Genomic DNA, 22,833 nt, shown 5'->3' with positions numbered 1-22,833 from the left:
TACAATTCCGCCCTTCTAGATCTTCGCCATGGGGGATTGTCCTTCCTTCAATCTATCCTTCAACTATACCATGTTCACAGTGTTGATATTGGTGTCACTTATTCACCTCACTTTCGTGAAGAAGGTGGTTTTAGGCATCATCTCTTCTTTGTCTTTTTTGGTATTCATCCCCTTTGGGTTCTTGCTTGTACTAACATCAACCATCCTAAACACTTATTTCTACCCCTTTGTTCTAAATGATATGAACTACACTTATCAATCTCCAAACTTTTTTCTATCAATGGAATCTACCTTATTTCCACCTCTCCAAATCCTATCTCTACACCTATCAATCTCCAAACTTCAATTCTAAGGGTGGGATTACCACTTCTGCCTCTTTGTTACCTTAGGATGGACTACACTTATATCTCCCAACTTCAATCCTAAGGTGGTTTAGCTTATTTCTACCTCTCCAAGTGTCTTATTGTGAAATCTACACTTATATCCCCTAACTTCAGCCTATCAATGGAAATGATGAAGTGGTGGATGAAAAGTGCAAGAAGAAGATAAGGGAAACAAACCAAGCAAGAAAAAGGAATAAAATCTGCCTTTAAAGCCAATCTTTACTTCAAAAGATAATGAAAATCTTACCTTAAATTTGCCTTCTACCAATAATCGGGCCTCTTCAAGTTCAGATCTGATCTCAAAAATTTCAATCCTCCTTGCAAATAATGAATCTCTAGCAAATGAATTGCTTGCCAAAATCTGCCCACTTCAAGGAAAATCGCTGCCCTAGGGCAGAAAAGTCTACTCCAAATCAGAGTTTTGACCTCCTTAATTCGTCCACAATTGCAAAAAATCAGATCTCAAATTGCCTTGCCTCTTCACCAAATAAAATCGTCATCATTGGAGGAAGAAATCGTTGTCCTTGGAGGAAAAATCAAACCCCAAAATTGCTGCCAATCTTGCAAAAATCAGATCCTCTCCTCACAAATTCACCTTAGGGTAGAAATTGCTCAACCAAGGAGGAAAAAATCGCTGCCAAGGAGAAAAAACCAGACATCCAAAAATCACTGCCAAGGAAAAATTTGCCCCTCTGGAAGAAAATCGCTCAACCAAGCAAGAGGAGGTGGAAAGAATGAGGAAATAAGAGGGGGGAGCCCCTTCTTATATTCTCTAGAGTGGGCTGACCTGCCTAGAGGGAAACAAAATTTAAGTTAGACTTCCAAAGATGGCCCAGTTTTAAATAAAACATGAAAATAACTAAGCCCCATAGTGAAATTGGCCCTTTTAATTGCTAGCTTGATGTAAAATTGCAAAATAGAAATAAGGTAAGCCTAGGAGATGTCAAAATTTTCATTTAACAACATTTTGGCAATTACAAATATCATTAAAATCGAACCAAACAAACTAAAATCAATTCTCAATTCAAAATTACCAATTTGCTTTAACATTTCTAAAATCCTCTAGGAAAATTTTTAACCAAATTAATGAGATATTGCAATTTAATCCAATTTTAATTTTGCAATACACTTTCAATTTTTACCAAAATAAATCCTTTTCCTGGCAATCAAAATTCAAACTCTAAATTCAATTTCACTACCAAAATTTCTTTTCACCGAAAAATTTCAAGATTTCCAAAACACCTAAGTCCACAAATTCATTTTGAAAATGCTCAAGCTTATACAATTATATTAAATTTTCAAACAAAATCCATCTAAGTCCAAAATTTGCAAGTTTGTCCTGCCAGATATTATTTTAACCATCGAAAAAAAGGTTGTTGAAACCTGTTTGGCCTAAGGACAAATTTACATGTTCTGAAAAATCAAGTTTCGCACCGAGTGAAATCCCCTCCTGGCCCAAAGGCATCCAAGGTGTAAAATCGCCACTTCAAAAACCTTTGGACAACTCCAAATTTTGCCAAGGCAATCAAAAAATTCTCAACACCCACGAAAATTGCCAAGGATTGCTCGAAAAAGGGGGTCCCCAAAAAATTTTTGGGCGATGGTGTGAAAGCCTCACAACATGTTTATGATCCATGATCTCCATCTCTACTATGGCAGGGATCCATCTTATCGCAACTGTGAATAACATAAGATCTAGGTTTGACAATTCCTTTCATGGAGCATTTCTTCTTCTGACCTCTTCTTTCATAGCATTGTCTCTTCTTGTGCTAGTGTTTTTTTCTTCTATCCTAGAAATTGCTACCCTTAGTTGGTGTAATGTTTCTAGCAAGTATGTCACCCTAACAAGTACCATGGTGTGAAACATTTGTTTTATTATGTTGGTCTCCGATGTTGACCGTATAGAACTATTTGTTGCCTCTTGGTTTTGTCTTTGTTTTGCTTTCACTTCCATTTCTGTCTCCTTCAATCTCTACTTTTCAATCCGGGGATCCAGGTAGGATGCCTTCTTTGCTTGAAGTCTAGTAATGGCCATTACTTCCCCCTCTAGTTTTGTAGCCTCTAGCATGTTCACGGCTTTTCCTTTCGAGAAGTCTGCATATTGAGTACGACTCTGTAGCGTGTTATTAATGTTGTTATTGTTGCTTCCACATCTATTATCCTAATAGCCTCTTGGGGAGGCATTAGAAGTTGTGGTCCTTGGTGGTGTGGTGAGTGGGGCTGTTTTTTTGTGGTTAGGACCATACTACTTACCTGTAATAACCTTGTCTGTTTATAGCTAAATCAAGCATCAATTTTTTTCACATTTCAATGGTTTGACATTTTGTCAAACACTTGGCAAGTAGCCCAATTACCATTGAATATATGATGTCTTAAATTTTCAAACACAATATCAAGATGTATAGGAAATTGATCAAAAATTTATTTAATTTTGACCTTATAAGTTTTGCATAAATAAATACCAAATGCCAATAAACAATTCTAAAATGATTCACATCAGCCTCTGAATTCATTCATCAACAAACCATATAGCAATATAATGTAAAGGGAATTTAATTGTTGGCTGATTATAAATCAGAATTTGAAGCTAGCCTATTTACTTCCAAACTATGTAATATTAACTGAATTTTACAAATTAAGAGCCTGATCTTTGCTGTAAAATGTAATTGCAAAGTTAAACTGAAAGCTACCTGGTCCAATTTCAATCTGGCGTTCATGGTCTACCCTACAAATGCTGCCCAAAACAAACTCCAATTTGCAGACTAAACCCTCGTCCAGCAACAAAGAAATTATAATATTCAATTGTATAAATGCTCCTTAGCCACAGTTAATACAGAAAGAGGAGACGATAATAAAACTCAAAAGTCCACAATACCTCAACTATTGATTCTCAAAATTAAATCTCCAATACTTCAGCTGTAGATCCCAAACCCTTATACTTCAGCAAGGGCACAAACTTCAGACTCAGAAATGACACAAAGACAACAAGAGAAAAATAAGACAATCAAATAATTAGATGCTTTACTCATCAAATTAGCTCATATTTATAATCTCCAAATGGCACAAAGTTTCCCAAATGAACTTCACTTAAGAAGCTTCCTACACAACATTAAACTATAACAAAGTGTCATTATAATCTGATTTATTAATTGCTTTTGGCTCCGAAAATGACCTTTTCCACCATAACTTAAAATTCTGACACATAAGGCCATTGTTTCTTGTTCCCACGATTTAAAAATTTTCGTCCCAATTCCAACGAACTATGATACTGAGGTGACCAACCAACAACACTTATCAAAAATAGCAACCTCACCGTATTTATATGAATAATAATAATAATAATAATTCACCCATCTTGTGAAAACAACTGAAGAAGCGTCAGAATCAAAATCTGACAACACCAAAGTGATCCTGATGATAAAAGTTGATGCATGAACCTGACAAGGTGACTTACTATAAATAGACGCTCCCTCCAAGATTCTTGTAGCTCAAACTAAAAGCTCGAAATAAAAACTGAGAGCATTTTCCAACTCCTCTAACTCAACTAAGCTCATCGGAACCAACAGATTGACTTACTATAAATAGTAAATCCTTCAAATAGAGCCAAAACACACCCTAGGCTGTTGGAAAGCCTATAACCACACAACTGAGACCCTCAATTCCCACTGTCAGCTCACGAGCATCACAATGGTGAACTAACCTGGCCAATTGCAAGAACCTGCTAAAAATGTGGACATTACAGTACTCCCTCCCTAAGATTGCTTGTCCCCAAGCAATCCCAAAGCAAAATGAACATCACAATCCCTCTAGATCCCAAAGGTCCCAAAGGTAAAACTGCGTACTATCCTTGCTGTGTTCAAGAAACTCCTATAGCATCAACACCCAAATAACTAATATGAATGACAAAATCATCTGGAAATTGGCTGTAGTCACTAATGGTGATGACAACCCATCAAAACTCAATCCAACTGAAATACCAACTCTGTCCACAGCCCCATCAAACTAATACTCACACCCAACTGCATTGTGGAGATGCTAACAACCATAGGTAACTAAAACACTACCACCAACTTCATCCTCTACCAAACTGTCCCGAGTGTGTAGATACTACAAAGGGTCTAACTTGCAGCTGTCAATTCCATGTGCAAAAGATGGTGCTAACCCATCCCATAATGGATGGTATGAAACTAGAGCCAACCCACACCGACATGAAATCAAGTCCTCTACCTGTGGGTCAAAAGAAAAGTGATGAGCACTCCTCACAGTGTGATACCAATAAAAACTCCCGATCTCTGTCAAGGGCTCATCATCATCAAGCTAGGAATCAAAAGATGGCTCTAATCTCTAACTCCAAACTATTGGTCGAGAAAGATCCTGGGCAACCCTCTTAGCAAACCCAACTTCAAAATCCCTATGGGAAAGCATAGTAGATAAAGTCTCTACAATCTTTCCCACCAACCTCTGAATAGTATGAGAGCCTCGGATGAGAGTATCCTCAAACATTCTGTATGAATCCTTCCTCACATCCAAACTCTCCAATAGACACTCCATGAAAGACTCTATGTAGTAGAAATTATGTGTGGAAGCATCCACTTGCTCCCCTGCGACCCACAGCTGATCCCTCTGAAAATGTGGCACTACCATCTATCCAATGGTACCAGCTGTATGCAATGAAAAAATAGATCCGCTCTAGGTAGAAGGAAGCAAATCACCATGAGAGCTTGTCTCCCTTGATACTCTCACCTCCTCTATACCTACTGCACCCATATGTTGGACGGATGTGTCATCCATATCATCACACCCCTCATCCCCAATAGTGGAAGCAAACTCACCACCAACCACAATATGTATCTGATAGAGTTTGGGGCTGATGTCGACTATACCCACTCTATCTCCACAGTAACCTCATCCAATTGTGACTGTGACTCTTGAAGAACCAGCTGAGTATACTGAAGAGAGTCCACAGTCACCTCAAGCTCTTGGGTAAGTTGAGCTACCTCTGCCTCTTTCCCTATCGTCTCATAACAGGTGCTACCCCACTCCAAAAGGTAATCTCTGTCAGCAACTAATTGAGAGTAACTATGCTTCAAGATCCTGACAGCCTCTCAAAGCATATGAACCTCTACTAAGGAAAGACTACTATCACCGTGCTCATCTAACAAGTAGATGTAGCTAGCATCTAACGAATAGCATCATAAAGCTCAAGAGCTAAAGAAATGTCACTATCTCTCACCTTCAACTGACAAGTCACATGATGCCTTTGTAACCCCTGCCTCCTATGCAAGTTCTCTGTCTCACTAACTACACTGAGATAGGAAACCGAATCAAAATTGCCCACCACAAGATCGCTCATTGCATGTGTGTTATCAACCTTGCACAACTCTGCATTTGAGATACAACTACTATGTACCTCAATCAACTCCTCATCTAAAGAAATGGAAGCCCTCACAATATCAATATCCCCACATGTCTTAGCTTCCACCTCAAAAGATAGATCCTGTAAACATTGATCTTGGGATCCATTCAAAACCTCCTTGGAGTCATCAACTGATACCTGGAAAGGGATATCGTAACTGGTGCAACTCATAGCATCATCAAATGTATCATCAGATGTGTTCATACTATCTACATCCACATCTCCTAATAAAGCCTCAACTGCTGACACCTGATACTGCACACATGACTCAACTCAAGTTGTGAATCAATAACACTAGAGCATGAACCCACATTTATTGACTCCACTGTAACATACAAAATCACCAACATCATAGCTGGGTGACTCCATACATGCATTGGTCCCACATGATGAAGCAGCTGCCTCCTGTATTGGAGCAACACTATGATAACTCACATACAAATCTCCAATAATAATCCCTTCCTTGAGAGAGCCAGAAGTGTCAGTAGCAACAACTGCATCAACTATCTCTACACTAGATGCAACAACTCTAGGAGCCTCAACCTGTTGAAGCTCAATGCCGCTATCCACCAAGGGTACTCACACATCTACTAATCTTTGTGAAATGAGTCCAACACTGCAGATGGGGCTAGCAGGTGTTGTACTAAATAAAGGAACATCGGCATCATGGACACCTGTTGGGGAAAACTCAAGCTTCCTTCCCTGCAACCTCAATGTTGGCCTTCTAAAGGCGAAAACCATATACCTTGCTGCCCTCTCAACTATCGTTGGATCCGAAAAACTCTCTGCCAACCTTTGTTGATGAAGCTTAAGTTTCTCTATACTCTCCTACAAAGCATTCATTTTTATGCTAACTTTCTTATTACTCCATCAATATCTAGAACTGCCGATCCTATGTCTTTCCATAGCTGGAGAATTTAAAGTGCTGGTCACTCTAGAAATCAAATCTGAAAATCTTCAAAGTCAGCCCGAACAAAATAAAGACTGAGCTCAATTCCTGCAAGTTGGCAGGAAACCGCTCTGATACCACTGTAATAACCCTGTCTGTTTATAGCTAAATCAAGCATCAATTTCTTTCACATTTCAATGGTTTGACATTTTGTCAAACACTTGGCAAGCAGCCCAATTACCATTGAATATATGATGTCTTAAATTTTCAAACACAATATCAGGATGTACAGGAAACTGATCACAAATTTGTTTAATTTTGGCCTTATAAGTTTTGCATAAATAAATACCAAATGCCAATAAACAATTATAAAATGATTCACACCAACCTCTGAATTCATTCATTAACAAACCATATAGCAATATAATGTAAAGAAAATTTAATTGTTGATTGATTATAAATCAGAATTTGAAGCCAGCCTGTTTACTTTCAAACTATGTAATATTAACTAAATTTTACAAATTAAGAACCTGATCTTTGTTGTAGAATATAATTGCAAAGTTAAACTAAAAAAGCCGCCTAGTCCAATTTCAATCTAGTGTTCATAGTCTACTCTTACAAATGCTGCCCAAAACAAACTCCAATTTGTAGACTAAACCCTCATCCAACAACAGAGAAATTATAATATTCAATTGTATAAATGCTCCTTAGCCACAGTTAATACAGAAAGAGGAGACAATAATAAAACTCAAAAGTCCACAATACCTCAACTATGGATTCTCAAAATTAAATCTACGATACTTTAGTTGTAGATTCCAAACCCTTACACTTCAGCAAGGGCACAAACTTTAGACTCAAAAATGTCACAAAGACAACAAGAGCAAATAAGATAATCAAATAGTTAGATGCTATACTCATCAAATGGGCTCATATTTATTATCTCCAAATGGCACAAAGTTTCCCAAATGAACTTCACTTAAGAAGCTTTCGACACAACATTAAAATATAATAAAGTGCCATTATAATCTGATTTATTAATTGCTTTTGGCTCTGAAAATGACCTTTTCCACCATAACTTAAAATTCTGACACGTAAGGCCACTGTTTCTTGTTCCCATGATTTAAAACTTTTCCTCCTGATTCCAACGAGTTATGATACTGAGGTGACCAACCAACAACACTATCAAAAATAGCAACCTCAACGTATTTATATGAATAATAACTAAGATACCGATTTGTCCTGGGAGGCAAAGGCTTCTGCATCGGAGGCAGACAGATGCGGGATGCATCCGAAAGCCCTACAGATGCTAGCCGGAAGGCAGTTGCAAGCTCCTGAATGCGTCTGGAAGCCGAATGCTTCCGGGAGCATCCGCGGGCCTGCCCAAGCGTTAAAGTCAAAAAAAAAACTATTAAAAACATTTTCTATGACTGTCTAGCAAATAGGTCTCGAAAATAGAGCAAGCATATAGGTCAATAATAAAAACAATTTTTATTATAGTTATTCACCTATTTGAGGAGGTTGCTTGGATAAGTGCCGATAAGTGGAATTAGGAAGGAAATTTTATTAATTGATTGTGGTTTTGTCAAGGTTGTTGGTGCTTGCTTTTCTCACATGACAAGATTTTAAATTATGACAGAGGATTAAAGCAGCAATCTCAACTTAAATATGATAAACAATTTCCTTATCATCTACAGTGGGGGATCTTTATAACTTAGAACAAAATAAAAGATGTCAAACAGAGATTTTTGATGTAGGTATGTATGGTGCATATGGTTCAATCTGAAGACGCTAATTGTAGAGATGACAACAAACACCACATATATCCAATTTGAAATCTGTACTAGGAGACCATCGATATTGGAGAATTTGGCAAATTTGGCATTGTTCCAAATTAGCACCTATGTATTGAGAAGATTGTCTATCAAACAGGTTCCGATAATAATATCATTTGTTATAATATATTTCTTTGCATTTATTATATAATATATATATATATATATGTTTCCTCCCGCATCCGCATCCCAAAAAAAAAATCCCCGCATCCCGGATCTGCTTCCGAAATCCACTTCGGAATCCGCAACTAAATCGATAACTTAGAATAATAATTATAATTCAACTATCTTGCGAAAACAATTGAAGTAGCATCAGAATCAAAATCTGACAACACCAAAGTGAACCTGATGATAAAAGACGATGAATGAACTTAACGAGGTGACTTACTATAAATAGATGCTCCCTCCAAGATTCTTGGAGCTCAAAATGGAAACCCGAAATAAAAACCGAGAGCTTCCTCCAACTCCTCTAACTCAACTAAGCTTATCGAAACCAACAGATTGACTTACTATAAATAGTAAGTCCTCAAACAGAGCCAAAACACACCCTAGGCTACTAGAAAGCCTATAACCACACAACTGAGACCCTCAAATCCCACTTTCGGCTCACAAAGTTGCAATGGTGAACTGACCTGGCCAACTACAGGAACCTGCTAAAAATGGGGACATTACATTACCTTTAGATTGTGCAGGCATTCCTTCAATAAGTGTCCCATGATTTGATAGATGTTGCAAAACAATCTTTTGGGGCAGCTGGCTCTTGTGTGCCCTTCATTTTTGCATTTTGTGCACCATAATTCTTTGTTCTCCTTTGCTTCTTTTTCCCCTTTCATCTCCTTCATCATCCGCATCATATCCTTGTGGAGTGCCTAGATTGTTTGAGATTCCCCGTCGTTGTCTTTGTCATTGTTGTCATCACTCACTTTACTTTTGTTTCTCAACATTTTGCTCTCACTTCCAATATCCATTGCCTTAGCACATGCGCCCTTGTATGTGGTGGGAGGTACCACCTTCATTTTCCTTTGAATGGGGTGAGTTAAACCTTTTATGAACCACCTCTTATCAATTCATCTTCTTGTTTATTATCCAACCTACCTATTAGCTCCTTCAAACTTTGATGGTACACCCAAACATTCCCATCCTTGCCTTGACGTGTGTTATATATCTCTGCCACTACATCATCATCTCGCAACAATTTGAACTCCACCTCGAAGGCTCTCCTCAGGTTGTTCCACATTGCCTCTGGGTGGCTAGAAGGTTGGTGTACCAGTCAATGGCTATGCCTCGTAGGGTGGACAAGAAAGCCTATACCCAATAAGCCTCATCTTCTTGTCCAGTTGCTTCCCAAATGGTTACACATGTCTTACAATGTCGTGTTGGGTCATCTAACCCTTCCCTTGTAAACTTGGGGAGTTTTTGTTTATTTGAGGTGTTTGGTAGTTTTCTTCCTTAGCCTCCTATGTTTTAGAAATTTGTTCCTCCATGTCCTCCTGGTATTTCTCTCATGTCATTAGGCTGCAACACTTCCTCTCTTCCACCTTCTTCTAATATACCTTGGTGGTATTGATACTCCCTCCTTCCCAAGCTCTTAGGCTATGTTTCTCCTATTGTTACTTTGTTGAATATGGCCGACCCCTTTATCCAATGTGTCATACTTTCAAGTTATTTGGCTGCCTCTCCTTCCAACCCTCTTTCTTCACTGTCAATGTCAGACTTGACAATGCCTTTTGTTTCACCCAACTCATCTCCTCAGTTGTCTGTGTCTTCCTTGTTCTACATTGTACCGAATATTAATCCCCCCTCAGTGGTGTTACCAATTGGTGGCCCTTCCTTTTGGTTCTCATTGAATTTGTGGGCAAGGTTTCGCAATCTTCATCGTCTTTCTATCTATTGTTGTACCCATAAGGATCGTCTTAATTCAACTGTGATGTCCACTTGGTGTGTTTCCTTATGATGCCTCATGTCCTTGTTGGGTAGGAGGGGCATTAAATTTTTGGGTTACTAGATGCACGATGCTTGTTTGTATCCCTATATTCCTCCTCCCACCAGTTCCTTTTGTAGAATCATTGCAGTATTTGTTGCCTTTGTTATTCCCTTTGGAGAATCTCTCTTTCTTCTTCTACTTCTACCAACCTTCACGCCAGTAACCTCAGAAGACTCCCTAGGAGATCATACACAACTTCATTTACCATGAATTCGGCTTATACTGTAGCGGTAGGGAGATCCCTCTGCTCCACCTCCTACCGTATGTATTGGTCTACCGCCACGTCCCATGCCTTGACGAGGTCTTGTGTCAATTGATCCTCCTGGGTAACTTGCTCCTCCTCGGTGTCATTGTCTATTATCAAAATTTTCTAGTTAGAAGGACGATGCATTATGCTTCCATCTTTTCACCTATCCTCTTTAGACCTCCAAGTTTGTACTAGGCAACGATGCCAAAAATGTTATGCCAAGTGTGTTAGTGTTTAATCGCCAAATATGGAAGTTTTTACATGCCAAATATGGAAGTGTTTATATACTAGATACAGATTGCATAATACTAAAGATAAATGAAATACAACAATAGCATGGAATAACATAGATTCACATTACAACATTAGTGACAAGATGACATATCTTTCATAACATAATCATTCCAACATTTACCACCACTTTCACTTGTTCCAGACTCGACACAGTTGGTTAAGTCTCCAACTGTCACCTACTGACGACACACACCCCTTCGGAACAATGTTTAATTACATTAACTAACAAAAGTCTTATTTGACTATTCTTGGCATAATTTCTGCCTACAACTTAAGTATCATAAATTGTTTCCCTCTAACACTCATTTTGGAATCACATTTATGGTTGTCCCTCATACCCCTGATTGAAGAATGATTCTACTCAGTCCATGGCCAATTTTGGAAGCCCAACATAATTCCATGCTCATTGGCATTGGTTCTGGCTCACAAATCTAGGACTATGATGCTAGCACCATGGTCTACCCAAATCAGACCAAAGTTTGAATGTTTAATGGTCAGAAAAATGTGAAGCAGGAAAATGTTCCTTGATGTTGTCCTTCACTTAAAGTTTAAACCCGAAAATGTGCTAATTGTATATAAATACAACTCCCCCACATTTAAACAGGTCAAGTTTATGTGTTCCTCCACGAATGAAGGCATGCATTAGTTCCTATTAAGAAACATCAAGCGTTGTAAGGCTTAAAGAAAAGAAATTTAAAGAAAATGTATCATCTATTAATTATGGCATTTCCTTTAAAGCTTTTAACCTTTTCCCTACTAGGGGTAAGCTTCTTTCATCTATCATTGTTGTAGTGGAGGTTAATTCCTACCCAAGGTTTGACTTAGGCAAACCCCTATAAGACACTAATTTTTTCCCTCTTTTCTGTGTATATGTTACAGATCCAACTGCCAAAAGTTGCAAAGTTGCGCAAAGCAGCCCAAGACAAGCGAAACTCACGGTATATTTAGGTTAGCACATTTGATTGCCACTTTTTGGCAAAATTTTAGAGAGAATGATCTATAGAGCATCCTGATCCAGAATCCAAAATTTTAGTTGGCAAAAGCACCTCCAAGTCTAGGGCACACTTGTTGAACACTTTTAGGCTCATATTTTATTGAAGTTCATTTTTGTATGCCATTTTCAAATTTGTACTTCTATGTTGGCTTTCAGATATGTTTATGTCTATTTATGCTGAATCTTTTCAATTTTGCATCATTTCTCCTAGTTATTGATGACACTCAAAGGGAAGAATCAATCACAGTGCTCATTCCCCAATGAAAGAAGTTTGGAATTGGTGAATGAAACCCTAGTTTGCATCTCTAGGCTAAGATCCCAATTCGACTCTATTTGATTTTGACAAACTCAACATAGCTTGCATAATTTCTGATTTGGATGTCCAGATTGAGTTTAATTGCATTTTTTTGGGATTTACAGACATTAATCTCTGAAATTCATTCATATATTAACTATCAATTTGTTATCTCACATTACTTAAATAGGTGGTCGATGGACCATTGCATAGTTTAATCAGTTGTTAAACCCATTGTATCATTGCTATCATTGCATATCATTTTTTAGTTGATTGCATTCATATTTTTAATATACAGTTTGAATTAATTAAGTGCTTTGCAAGCATAAACCAATTCCTTTACCTTTGCCTCTATCTTCACATTCGTTCCAAAGAGCAATTGTGCATTGTTAAAGCTTGTACTAGTTTATGGATTTCATAACTATTATTAATCTAGTATCCTTGTGAGAATAATTTATAGACTCATGGTCCGTGGTTTTAATGCTAATGGTGTTGAGCCTAAGTTGAGTTTTAACTTATTCCCACTTAGTATCTTGGGTGAATCATACTCTCTTAACCCAAAACCTACCTTGCCTGCCATTGCTGAGAATCCTTCTCGTCACACTTTTCTTGATAAGGATGACCTTTCAACACAAGCGCCTAATGAACAATTGGTGAAGATAGACAAGCAATTCGAAAATATTCAACAATTTGTGAGTCAAGAACACTTGGCTGTAGATGCAGCCCCCTTGATTGAATGCTTAAGGAAGTTGATTGAAGATAATGAACATGGTGTGAAAGTTCTATGTGGAATAGCTCGCATAGTGGATGAAAATACTATGAAGGTAGCTAGTTGCACGAAAGTACAAGGATATTTTGCTCCTCCAACCCGAGTTGAGATATCAATGCCTATGCCTACATCAATAGCCAATGTTCCTAATACACATCTTATTGTCAATTTGTAACACCATTGATGTCACCCTGATGTTCGACAATATGTGTTGTCATAATATTGGATGAATGGAATATGTGCAATGGTCATTGATGAATTAGATGATGCATATTCAAGAGTACTTTTGTCAGTTTAAAAGACGTATGTGGAGATATATTTAAGAGAAGCTGCGCCATGTTAGATTGGTCAGATACAAAGAGGGCAGTCAAAGGTTCATCAAATGGTAGTATACCAATCCAGAATTATGGTATATTGATATACTTGTCTTTTGGTTTGGTTATACGATGAAATTACCTTGGTTGAGGTCTACATGGTGGTCCTCATAGTATTTTTTTGTCTGTCCAGTGATAAGATAACAAACAGTTGGCAAATTTTGAAAGTGGTATTCATATCTGAGCCAACTAAGTATGTTCCTTCATTTGCATTTGATCCTGACCTATTTCATTTGCTTTAAAGGATGTGGTATGACACATTTTTAATTCAAATTAAGTCTTTCTTGATCCACAACCCATTTTTGTTAATGTTGAATGCACTTGAAGCCAACCTATGCTCTGTTGCATGTTTGATTTATTAGGTCCTATTTGACCTGACCTAACTAATGTGTTGGGATGTTGTCAAGGGTATCTAAGGAAGAATAAATCATTCATGGATATGTGAGAGTTGATGTGAAGTTTTTTTAATGTGCAAAATAGATCAGTGATGTATCGGATGATTATGAAGTGTGTAGAATCAGCTTGATAGAATATTTAGGCTACAAAGAGGACAGCAATATTAGCATTTGTCAGATCTTCTACCGCAGTTCAAATAATGTTTTCACTGTCATCTCATTGTATCTTGCTTTGGAGAAGTGATCTTCAATTTGCAAGTCCATTGTATCTTGTCCTAGGGTATTGTGCCTTAGCCAGCAAGTCCATCTACAGAGCAGTGAACTTCCTTGACAATGAACCTAAAACATACCTCAAAAAAATGTTTCATATAGTCTGAGTTGACCCTCACTGTGGGGTTTCCCTTCTAGGCTTTTCCACATAAAAATCTTGGTGTTCTTGTGTGTTGCATGTTGTATTTTTACTCTTTACTTATGCACATCTGATTTTATGATTTAAAAGTGAATGAATGGTTAAGCTTTAGTTAATGCTGATTAATCCATCCCCCCCTCACCCGCACCGCCCCCCCACCCACCCATCCCCAACTCCTTCACTCAACATTTTAGTGTGTTAAAATTTTGTATTAGACTGAGGTCCCCAAGGAAACATTTTAGCAACAGAAGTAGATCTTGCATTTAAACGCATGGGTTCTGAAGCTAAGATCAACACGATAATCTTTCTACATAAAGATATTGAGGCCATGGAACCAGAAGGATGAGATATCAATCTTGATGATTGTGAAGTATCTCTTGAAGGAGAACTCAGCCATGCTCTTTTAGACATGGATATTGCAAAGGCAGAATGTAAAAAAAAATCATCAAATTGAAGACCAAATTAGAAGAAAACAAAGAAATGAAGCCAAACTCAAAAGGGAAAAAGATAAAATAATCAATCTAAAAGTACAGATTGAAGAAGGCAGAAGGACTAATGACTGTCTGAGCTCAAAGATTCATAACAAGTCTACTGAATGCACCATATTTGAGGAAGAAACTATTACTCTAAGAAGGAATTGGAAGATGAAAAAGAACAAATTGAAAAGGTTTTGAAATTCAAAGGTGGTAGTGATTTGCTTGATGAGATGCTCAGTTTTCAGTAACCATAGAAGAACAAAGGTGGTCTTGGTGTTGAAAAGGGAAAAAGTTCTGAGACAAAAATCAGCATGAATGAAAGGCCTCCATCTTGGATTCGGTCAAAACTCAAAAGGAATCCACAAGGCATTTTCAATATCTTCAAAGGGCTAAGACAAGCAGACCCAATCTCCTCTTTTATTTTTATAATAGTGGTTGGGGTGCTTGGAAGAACAATCGAGTCTGCTGAGGACTACAGAAAATGGAAGGGAATAAAGGTGACTTACAATGTCAACTGCATCACCAATCTATAGTTTGTGGATGACAACATTGTCAGGAACAACTCTCATTAAGGAAGCAAGCATTATAAACAAACAAATGACGTGGGAGATTGAGAATGCTGAGACAAAATCTAATTGAAAAAAGTGATAATAAACTAATTGGTCTGATCAAGATTGTCAACTACAAACAATTTGGCATGATTACTGTTAGTGCAAGAGACACATGAACCACTAATTTGTCCAATTGAGAATATTGAGAAAGAGTCAGATGAGAAAAATAAGAATAAACTACTCGATAAAACCAAGGTTGAAGACTGGCAACAATTTGACATGATTGAGGATGCAAAATAAGGCATCATCTAATGACATGATTATGAGAAAAACAAAAAAGAAGTATAATAAGAGTTTGGTATACTTCCCAAATGTGTAGGTCAAATTTGGGAATAATAAGACCAACCATTGTGCCACCGTAACATAGTAGGCTCAATCACTTAGGCTAGAAATGGATTGTTGTACAGTGTGCACAATGCAGAGAACTGTGTCAACAAGCAACGGATCAAACAAAATGATTTTCAATATTTAGAGGGAACTCAGTAACTCAATAGGTTAAAGAGGCAACTTTGTAAGATGACATAATGTCACATCCAAGAGCTAATGCATGCTAGAGTGGTAAGAAATGAATACAACCTATGTCAACAAAAAAATTGACAAGATTTAGGAGAACATTGAATATTTGAAACTTGAAAGAATAGAATGGAAGCCTTGGAGGCTATACTAAGAAACTAGCTAGAACAGTTCCAAGTATGGGGAGGGTGATATAGATGAGAATTAATATTAACCCCAAATACATCTACTTCCGTTAGCAAACATTAAAGGCCGAAGCAGTAAGTGTGATGGAGACACAACCAAAGACCAGAATGAACACACAAGAAAAGGGAAATATTATTATTAATGAAAAATGCCCTATGGGCTTACAATAGTATGATTCTGGAGAAAGAAATCCTCCACACAGTACCTTCTCTCTACTCCACTCAAATCTGCCTTTACAATGCCAGAAATGTTCTTAAATAGACCCCAATTCGTTTAGGGTTAGGAATACATTCTAGATTACGCCAATTGTCATCGACCGCCAAAACAGAAGGTTCCAGAAGTCGCGTTAGAAGTTGGTGTAAAATTAGAAGAATCCAGAAACGGTAGTCCAACTTTTGGAAGGCATAACTTTTGAACCGTGACTCCGATTGACAAACCGTTTACATTTCCGGAAAGCTCTCGAAGTGCTCTACAGCCCTATGGACCAGCTTCGCTTGTCCCCCATTATTTGGCCCCGTACAAGGCCGTTTAGTGCCCCAAATCTGACTTTGAAGCACTCTTAGGAGGTCTCCAAGAAAATTAAAACTGCAATAACTTTCTAACCGTAAAGCCTTTTGACCTGATTCTTTTTCTGGAGCATTTTAAATTACAAGTATAATCATCCCTCCAACTTACACCCTCTAACTCATCATAATTTTGGCTCAATTACAAAATAACTCATTTTCTACATTTACACGTAGTGCTTAAGGTGCTTAAAAAATCTAACCCAAAAAACTAATAGTGGAACTGTGAGAGTTGGAACCTTTATTTGACCCAAATGGGTATCCAAAAATAAAAACACATTAAACAGAAACTATCTCTAAGAATATTTTTGGGTGATACAAGATTGCCCTTACACCACTAGATGCTCCTGCATCAAAGTGCAGAGCTTCAGTCCTATCATCTTTGGAAAGGTTTTTGAGCCTAGTTTAAGGATTTAAGCAATAAGCACAGAGCATTAGTCTAATGATCTTTGGGATGGTTGCTAAGCCGATTTTTAGGAAATTTCAATATTAATTATTGTTTTATTTCAGTAGGGCATCAATCATTGAGACTTGAGGGGCATATCTCCTACCAAAAGCAGGCCCTCAAGATCTTCCAGCCACAGGCAGAATGGATCAGAAAGGTATTAAAATTATATCATCTGTGGACCATTCTGTCCACTTGTGGGTATTGTTGGTGTGCTGAAGTAACCACTTGTGTACATAAACATTATTTTATAAACATATGATCAGCTGACTGTCATTTGCTTTTATTCAGCTATAACTATCATCATTGTCATTTACAGTTTATAAAAGATAAAGCATTCAAGCCTTTTATTGCTTTCATAGATTCGTTCCTCAAGTTTTATTTTTATTTTTCTATTATTCAAGTTGCAATAGCACTTTCCTCTGTTTGTTACCAAGCCTTTTATTGACCTTTTAGCTTCTATCCCTTGAGTTTTTTTATTTTCCTATTATTCAGGTTGCAACAACACTTCCATCTGTTTGTTACTTCTTAGCAAATGAATAAGATAAAACTAACCTTCACTGCATATAGTGGACACTGATGAATATTTCAGTTCCTTTCATTTCTCACTTGATAACCTCGTATATTAATGCTTTTTGCACCACGACTTTCAACTGAAACTGAAGATAACAAGAATTTCAAAGAGCGAAAAAAAAATGAGATGGTCATTTTAGAAATGAGGACCTGAAAGAATATAAGTGAATGCAGCTATCCTGTTCGTGCAAAACATCAAATCCATCAGTGACATCAATGGCTTTCCGGGGTGCTTTTTATTTCAAGAATGCAGGAGGAAAGGTTGAGAAAAACTAAATATGAGCTTTTAAACCCTGAATTTGAATTAATTGATACTTATGCTCCCCATCTAGTATCTATGATGTCATTATCATGACACTGTAATTTGGAAGCATGCAATGTTATAGTAATTCTAGAGAAGGTAGAATGCAAATTTTAAAGACAGACAACATGCAAGCATCCCCTCATAATAAAGACATTGCCTTGAATAAAATCTGGCATTGAAATAGATCCCTCATTTTGGTAAAGATCATCAGAAAACTGTAAGAGACATGAAATTTCCACAGTTCATGATAGTTCTAATGAATGCTTTTGGATATAATGATGCAGCTTTTTTCAGCATCAACAGTTTGGATCAAACTCACAATTTTTCTCAAATGCTGATGCTGGAAAACACTACACAGCTATATCCAGAAGCATTCATCAATACCAGAAAACTATCCTTGCTTCCTCTATAGGCTGTATTGTGGATGCGCTATACGAAATCTCTCTTTTGAAGCATATGGGGGAAAAAGCAGCTATAAGTCATATATTAACTATGGCATGCAGTCCCTGTAGCACTGAACTTCTCAAATATTTGCAGAACTCTTTCTAACTGATGTCTTTGAGGATGTGAAAAATTTAAAAATAGACCATGACTAGAATGGCCCATTGCCTATCACAACAGATAAAGAGTGTAAGTAAATCAAAACTTTCAAACCTGAACCAAGTCTTCCAACCATTCAACCTCTGAGCTGAGATCTTTCAATGCCAAACATTAACACTTAACTCGTTTAAACACATAATTAAACCAGCATCATATTAGGAGTACATTACCACATCACATCACTGAACTAATTTCTGCTGCCTAATGATCTACATGTTGCCAGACATTAAAGCTATTGGTACAAAGCAAGGAGCTATTAAAATTGTTATCTAGGAGAGAAAATCAAATAAAAATAGCAAACGATTATCTTAACTTACCATCTACGGCTATGCAATGAATTTGTGCCAAGCGTTTTCTAGCCTTAATTTTGACATAAATTCCCACCAAACATAATGCAAACACAGCTCCACCAACTACTCCGCATGCTATGGTTATTGCCAGTTTTTTTACCCTGCCTGCAAAACAGAACACTTGCCTTTAATAATAATCTCAACAATAGGTTAATTTGCAGAATTATGGGTATCTTAATTTGACATAAAGACAGCCTAATTAAAAACACACCTCTGTTTAATGTCAGGAAACTTACTTCCATTTTTGTTAAATGCTTATTTAATAGTAAAGTGATTGAATCATATACAAATGATAAATGGGCATTCATTGGTGGAAACAAAGTAAAGCATTAAATTACTCTTCATGAACCAGGCTTTAAATGAACGTATAGGATTATAAGATCATTTGTCGAACCCAAAATAAAGAGTAGTATGACAGGTACTGGTGCTTAAAGATCTCTGTCTTTCATAGTCTATATTATTAGAAAATTATCTCTTGGTAATATACTGTATAGAGTGTCTGAATCTAGTAGTCTTAGATAACCCTGAAGAGTGGTCAAGTATAACGACAAACCAGCCAAAAGGGTGTTGTACATAACGAACATATGTTTATGTGGAGTTGTCAAATTAAGGAGGATTGAAAATTGTTCTCTTGGATCCCATTTATAATATTGCCTTGGTATGCTTTCTATTTGGGAGATCGGGCTTTTCGTAATCATTATTATCCGGAGTGGCGCTCCTCCATTGTTTACAAAGTTTATGATTGTTATAAGTTATTGTGCATTTACAAATATTGCTCCTAGAACTTTAAGGTGCATACCAGAAGCAATCATCTCCAATGGAGGAAATTCTAAAACTTACTGTAAAAGGAGAATCGTCAGGAACGAGAGAAAAACATACTAGGCGGGGCTGAAGGAAACTTTGTATTCCACCAAGGTCCTTTCGTTTCTCGATCAAAAAACCTATACTTGTCAAAGCGCAAGAAGCAACTGTCCAGCACTATTATACCACCAGCCTCCTCCTCATAGGCCACGTAATCAGGACTAATACAGTCAAATTGCAAGGAGTAAAAGGCCACTCTCAGACAAACGGTACAGCCATCAGGGCTCAAATAGGCATTACAATTGGCAAGTGCAAAATTGCTTACGCCTGACTTGTTATTCCATGCTGCTGAAAACCCATTATGGGCTGGCGCAGTGTAGATCACCTCTTCCAAGACCACATAATCATCAGGGTTAAAAGAGTAATAGCTCCGATTCTCACCCATCCCGCACTGATGATATAATTCATAAAAATCATGGTGTTTCCAAAAGAAAGGGTAGCTCTCATAACGAAGGTAGCATCCCTCAAGCTGTAACCATACACTGCTAGAGTTTCTGCAGTTTTTCCGCTGCTCAGAAACCACCACGGAAGAGCAGGTCGCACATTCCTTTTTATTCAGGTCACCTCTGCACTCCAAAACTCCATACAATTTCTCTGACCCATTTCCTTCCACGGACATAAAGAAGCCATCCAGAGGAGCATTCATGCCGAGGGTGGTGACCAGGGCATTTGTATTGGGATTGGCTTTTGAATTACACTGCTCGTATAGAAGTTTGGAGAAAGAGAATGGCTGTGAAGAAGGTGGTTGTGATTCACCCAACAAGGGTGAGATTAAAAACAATACCAACATAATTGTAGCTTGAATTGCAGAGGTTTTGCTTGAGTTTTTCATTGTGTTTTTGACCTTTGACAAAAATTGCTGTGAACACCATTTGAAAGATTATTTCTCAGATACCCATTTAGTGATTGAATTGGAAGAATTGTGTACAACTTCGGTATAATCTTGAAGGGCTTGGACTAGGCATACCATGTTGTGAAATTGGTTGAACGAAAGGTGCGCGTTAAGCATTAAACAAAGTGGCCCTTGAGGGTGCTGTCACAGATGATCATGAAAGCTAACCCAAAGATGGCAAACTCTCTTTCAATTCTGATTAAACATGTTCAATTGGGAAAAGGACTATGTGTAGATTGTACTTGAGATCAATGTAATAGAATAGAATAATTTTAAATCTAAAAGGACGGAATTTAAGATTTCTGATATTCTTTGTTTTCTGATTTGTTGAGAGATTGTCGTTGGAGTCTTCTGAATTCTGACAGATTGTTCAAAAACTTCCCGATGAGTTTTCCTATTATCTCAGTCGCCACTTTAAACAATTTTAAATCTACTTCTTTAATTTCAATTTTCCACCGAACTTGCAGTTCTGTAATTTAATTGTCGGAACTCCGAAAAAAGCCCAACCCTCAAATTTGCTTATTTTACTTTTCAAATCAAATAAAATATAATAGTTTCTCACCTAATTTAGTTAGTGGAAGGTCCTACGGTCTAGACAATAAGGAGAGATATTCTAGGCATTAGATGACATTAAGAAGCTTGAAGTTATATTATAATTTAAAGTAGTTTTTAATGTTAATGGGATAAGATTGAAAGGGAGATAATAAGAATAAATTATAAAAGATAAGATAAATTAAATAAATATAATTAGATAATTCTTTTAAGATTAAGTAAGTGAGAAGAAAATTTATTTGGACTGATAGATTGAAATATATATTTAAATTAAATAAATAAGGTATTTAATAAAAAAAATTGTATCAATATGTGACAAATGTTTGAAACTTATTAGTTCATTAATAAGTCAATGTTATGATTATTTAGGAGAAAATTTATTTGGAGTTAATCTTTGAAATAAATGTCATTTAGAAGAAATAAAAATATTTAATTTAAAATAATTTATTTTGAGGAATATATTCGAATAAATGTACAATCAAATTAATGAAATGAAAACATTTAATTAAAAATGATGTTGATGTGTTGTGATATATATTGAACATGAATTATTAATATATAAAATTTAAAATAACCATATTGGTGTCTTGTATTTAAAAACTCATCATGTGTCATTATAGGTAACTTTCATGAGTGCATAAGTAATCCAAATTTATGGGTACAAACTTGTCTGGATCTTCTTTAATTTTACTCTTGCTAGATGTCAAAACATTGGATATAGTGAATTTAAATGAGCTTATAGGTTTGGCCTTTAGATACAACTCAAAGGTAGCAAGTGAAATAATCTACCCATTAACATATAAGTAATAGTTAAAAAGTTTTAGTTTATCATAAATCTAATTTTAAAAACTTAAAGGATTTTGTTTATGTCCATATGTTGCGCAAATAAACTAAATCAATGACACAAATCTTCATTGGAAACTAGGCATGAATTGGAAATACTAAACAGTAGTATTAAATCCTATGATTGAGTAAAGATTAAAATAGGTAACATTCAACTTATGTTTCAACTTTTAGTAGAAATTGTACTACATGTACATGTGTCATTACACAAGAAATATTCAAGTGAAGATTTTAGAAGCACAAAGTTTTCACCATGATATGTTAACCCCACTTTAGCTTTAGTACAAACTATTATGAGCATGCACGTCAAAGCAAAATGAATTAGCTACATGAGAGTAAATCAATCTCTCTCTCTCTCTCTCTCTCTCTCTCTCTCTTTATATATATATATATATATATATATATATATATATATATATATATATATATATATATATATATATATATTGTAGACACCTAAATCTGATTACATCATTTAAGTAATCCTATTTAGTCATCTCCTAAGGCATCATTAATTAAGTATTTAATATTTAATTGATTTATTGTCATCCCCTAGTTAATTAAGTCATTTAATTAACTATAGTCAAATTGATAAATTTAAATGGAAATCCAAAGTCTAATTATCAATTAAATCACTATTCTCCTATTAAATTAAATAACTGCACTATGCCTTTTTAATTTAATCTCACATCCCAAGCAAGAGCCTACAACACAATGGTAACTTGTGAGCCTCTCATGTGGGAGATCTTGGGTTTGAATTCGCTTAACACATAAAAATAATTA

General features: G+C 36.5%; 1 protein-coding gene across 2 annotated transcripts in view; it reads right to left on the bottom strand.

Annotated features, from left to right (window-relative positions):
• Positions 1 to 21,197, bottom strand: part of LOC149531907 (antimicrobial ginkbilobin-2-like protein) — a 114,099-nt gene extending 92,902 nt beyond the window's left edge. Inside the window, exons 1-2 of one of the 2 annotated variants that reach the window (XR_016359086.1) lie at positions 19,743 to 21,159; positions 18,870 to 19,007 (exon numbers count right to left, since the gene is read on the bottom strand). Coding sequence is in view for 1 of the 2 variants with exons in the window: in XM_089811098.1 (XP_089667224.1) it covers positions 18,870 to 19,007; positions 19,782 to 20,595 (952 nt within the window). In the remaining variant the exon portion in view is untranslated. Of the gene's footprint in view, positions 1 to 18,869; positions 19,008 to 19,742 lie in introns of both variants that reach the window. The other variant, XM_089811098.1, reaches the window with a different exon arrangement.
• Positions 21,198 to 22,833: the final 1,636 nt, after the last annotated feature.

Source organism: Cupressus sempervirens, chromosome 11 (assembly GCF_028749045.1).
Source record: "Cupressus sempervirens isolate cs-2001-9-10 chromosome 11, ASM2874904v1, whole genome shotgun sequence".
Classification (NCBI taxonomy): domain Eukaryota; kingdom Viridiplantae; phylum Streptophyta; class Pinopsida; order Cupressales; family Cupressaceae; genus Cupressus; species Cupressus sempervirens.
This window is presented reverse-complemented; position numbering and strand designations above follow the sequence as displayed.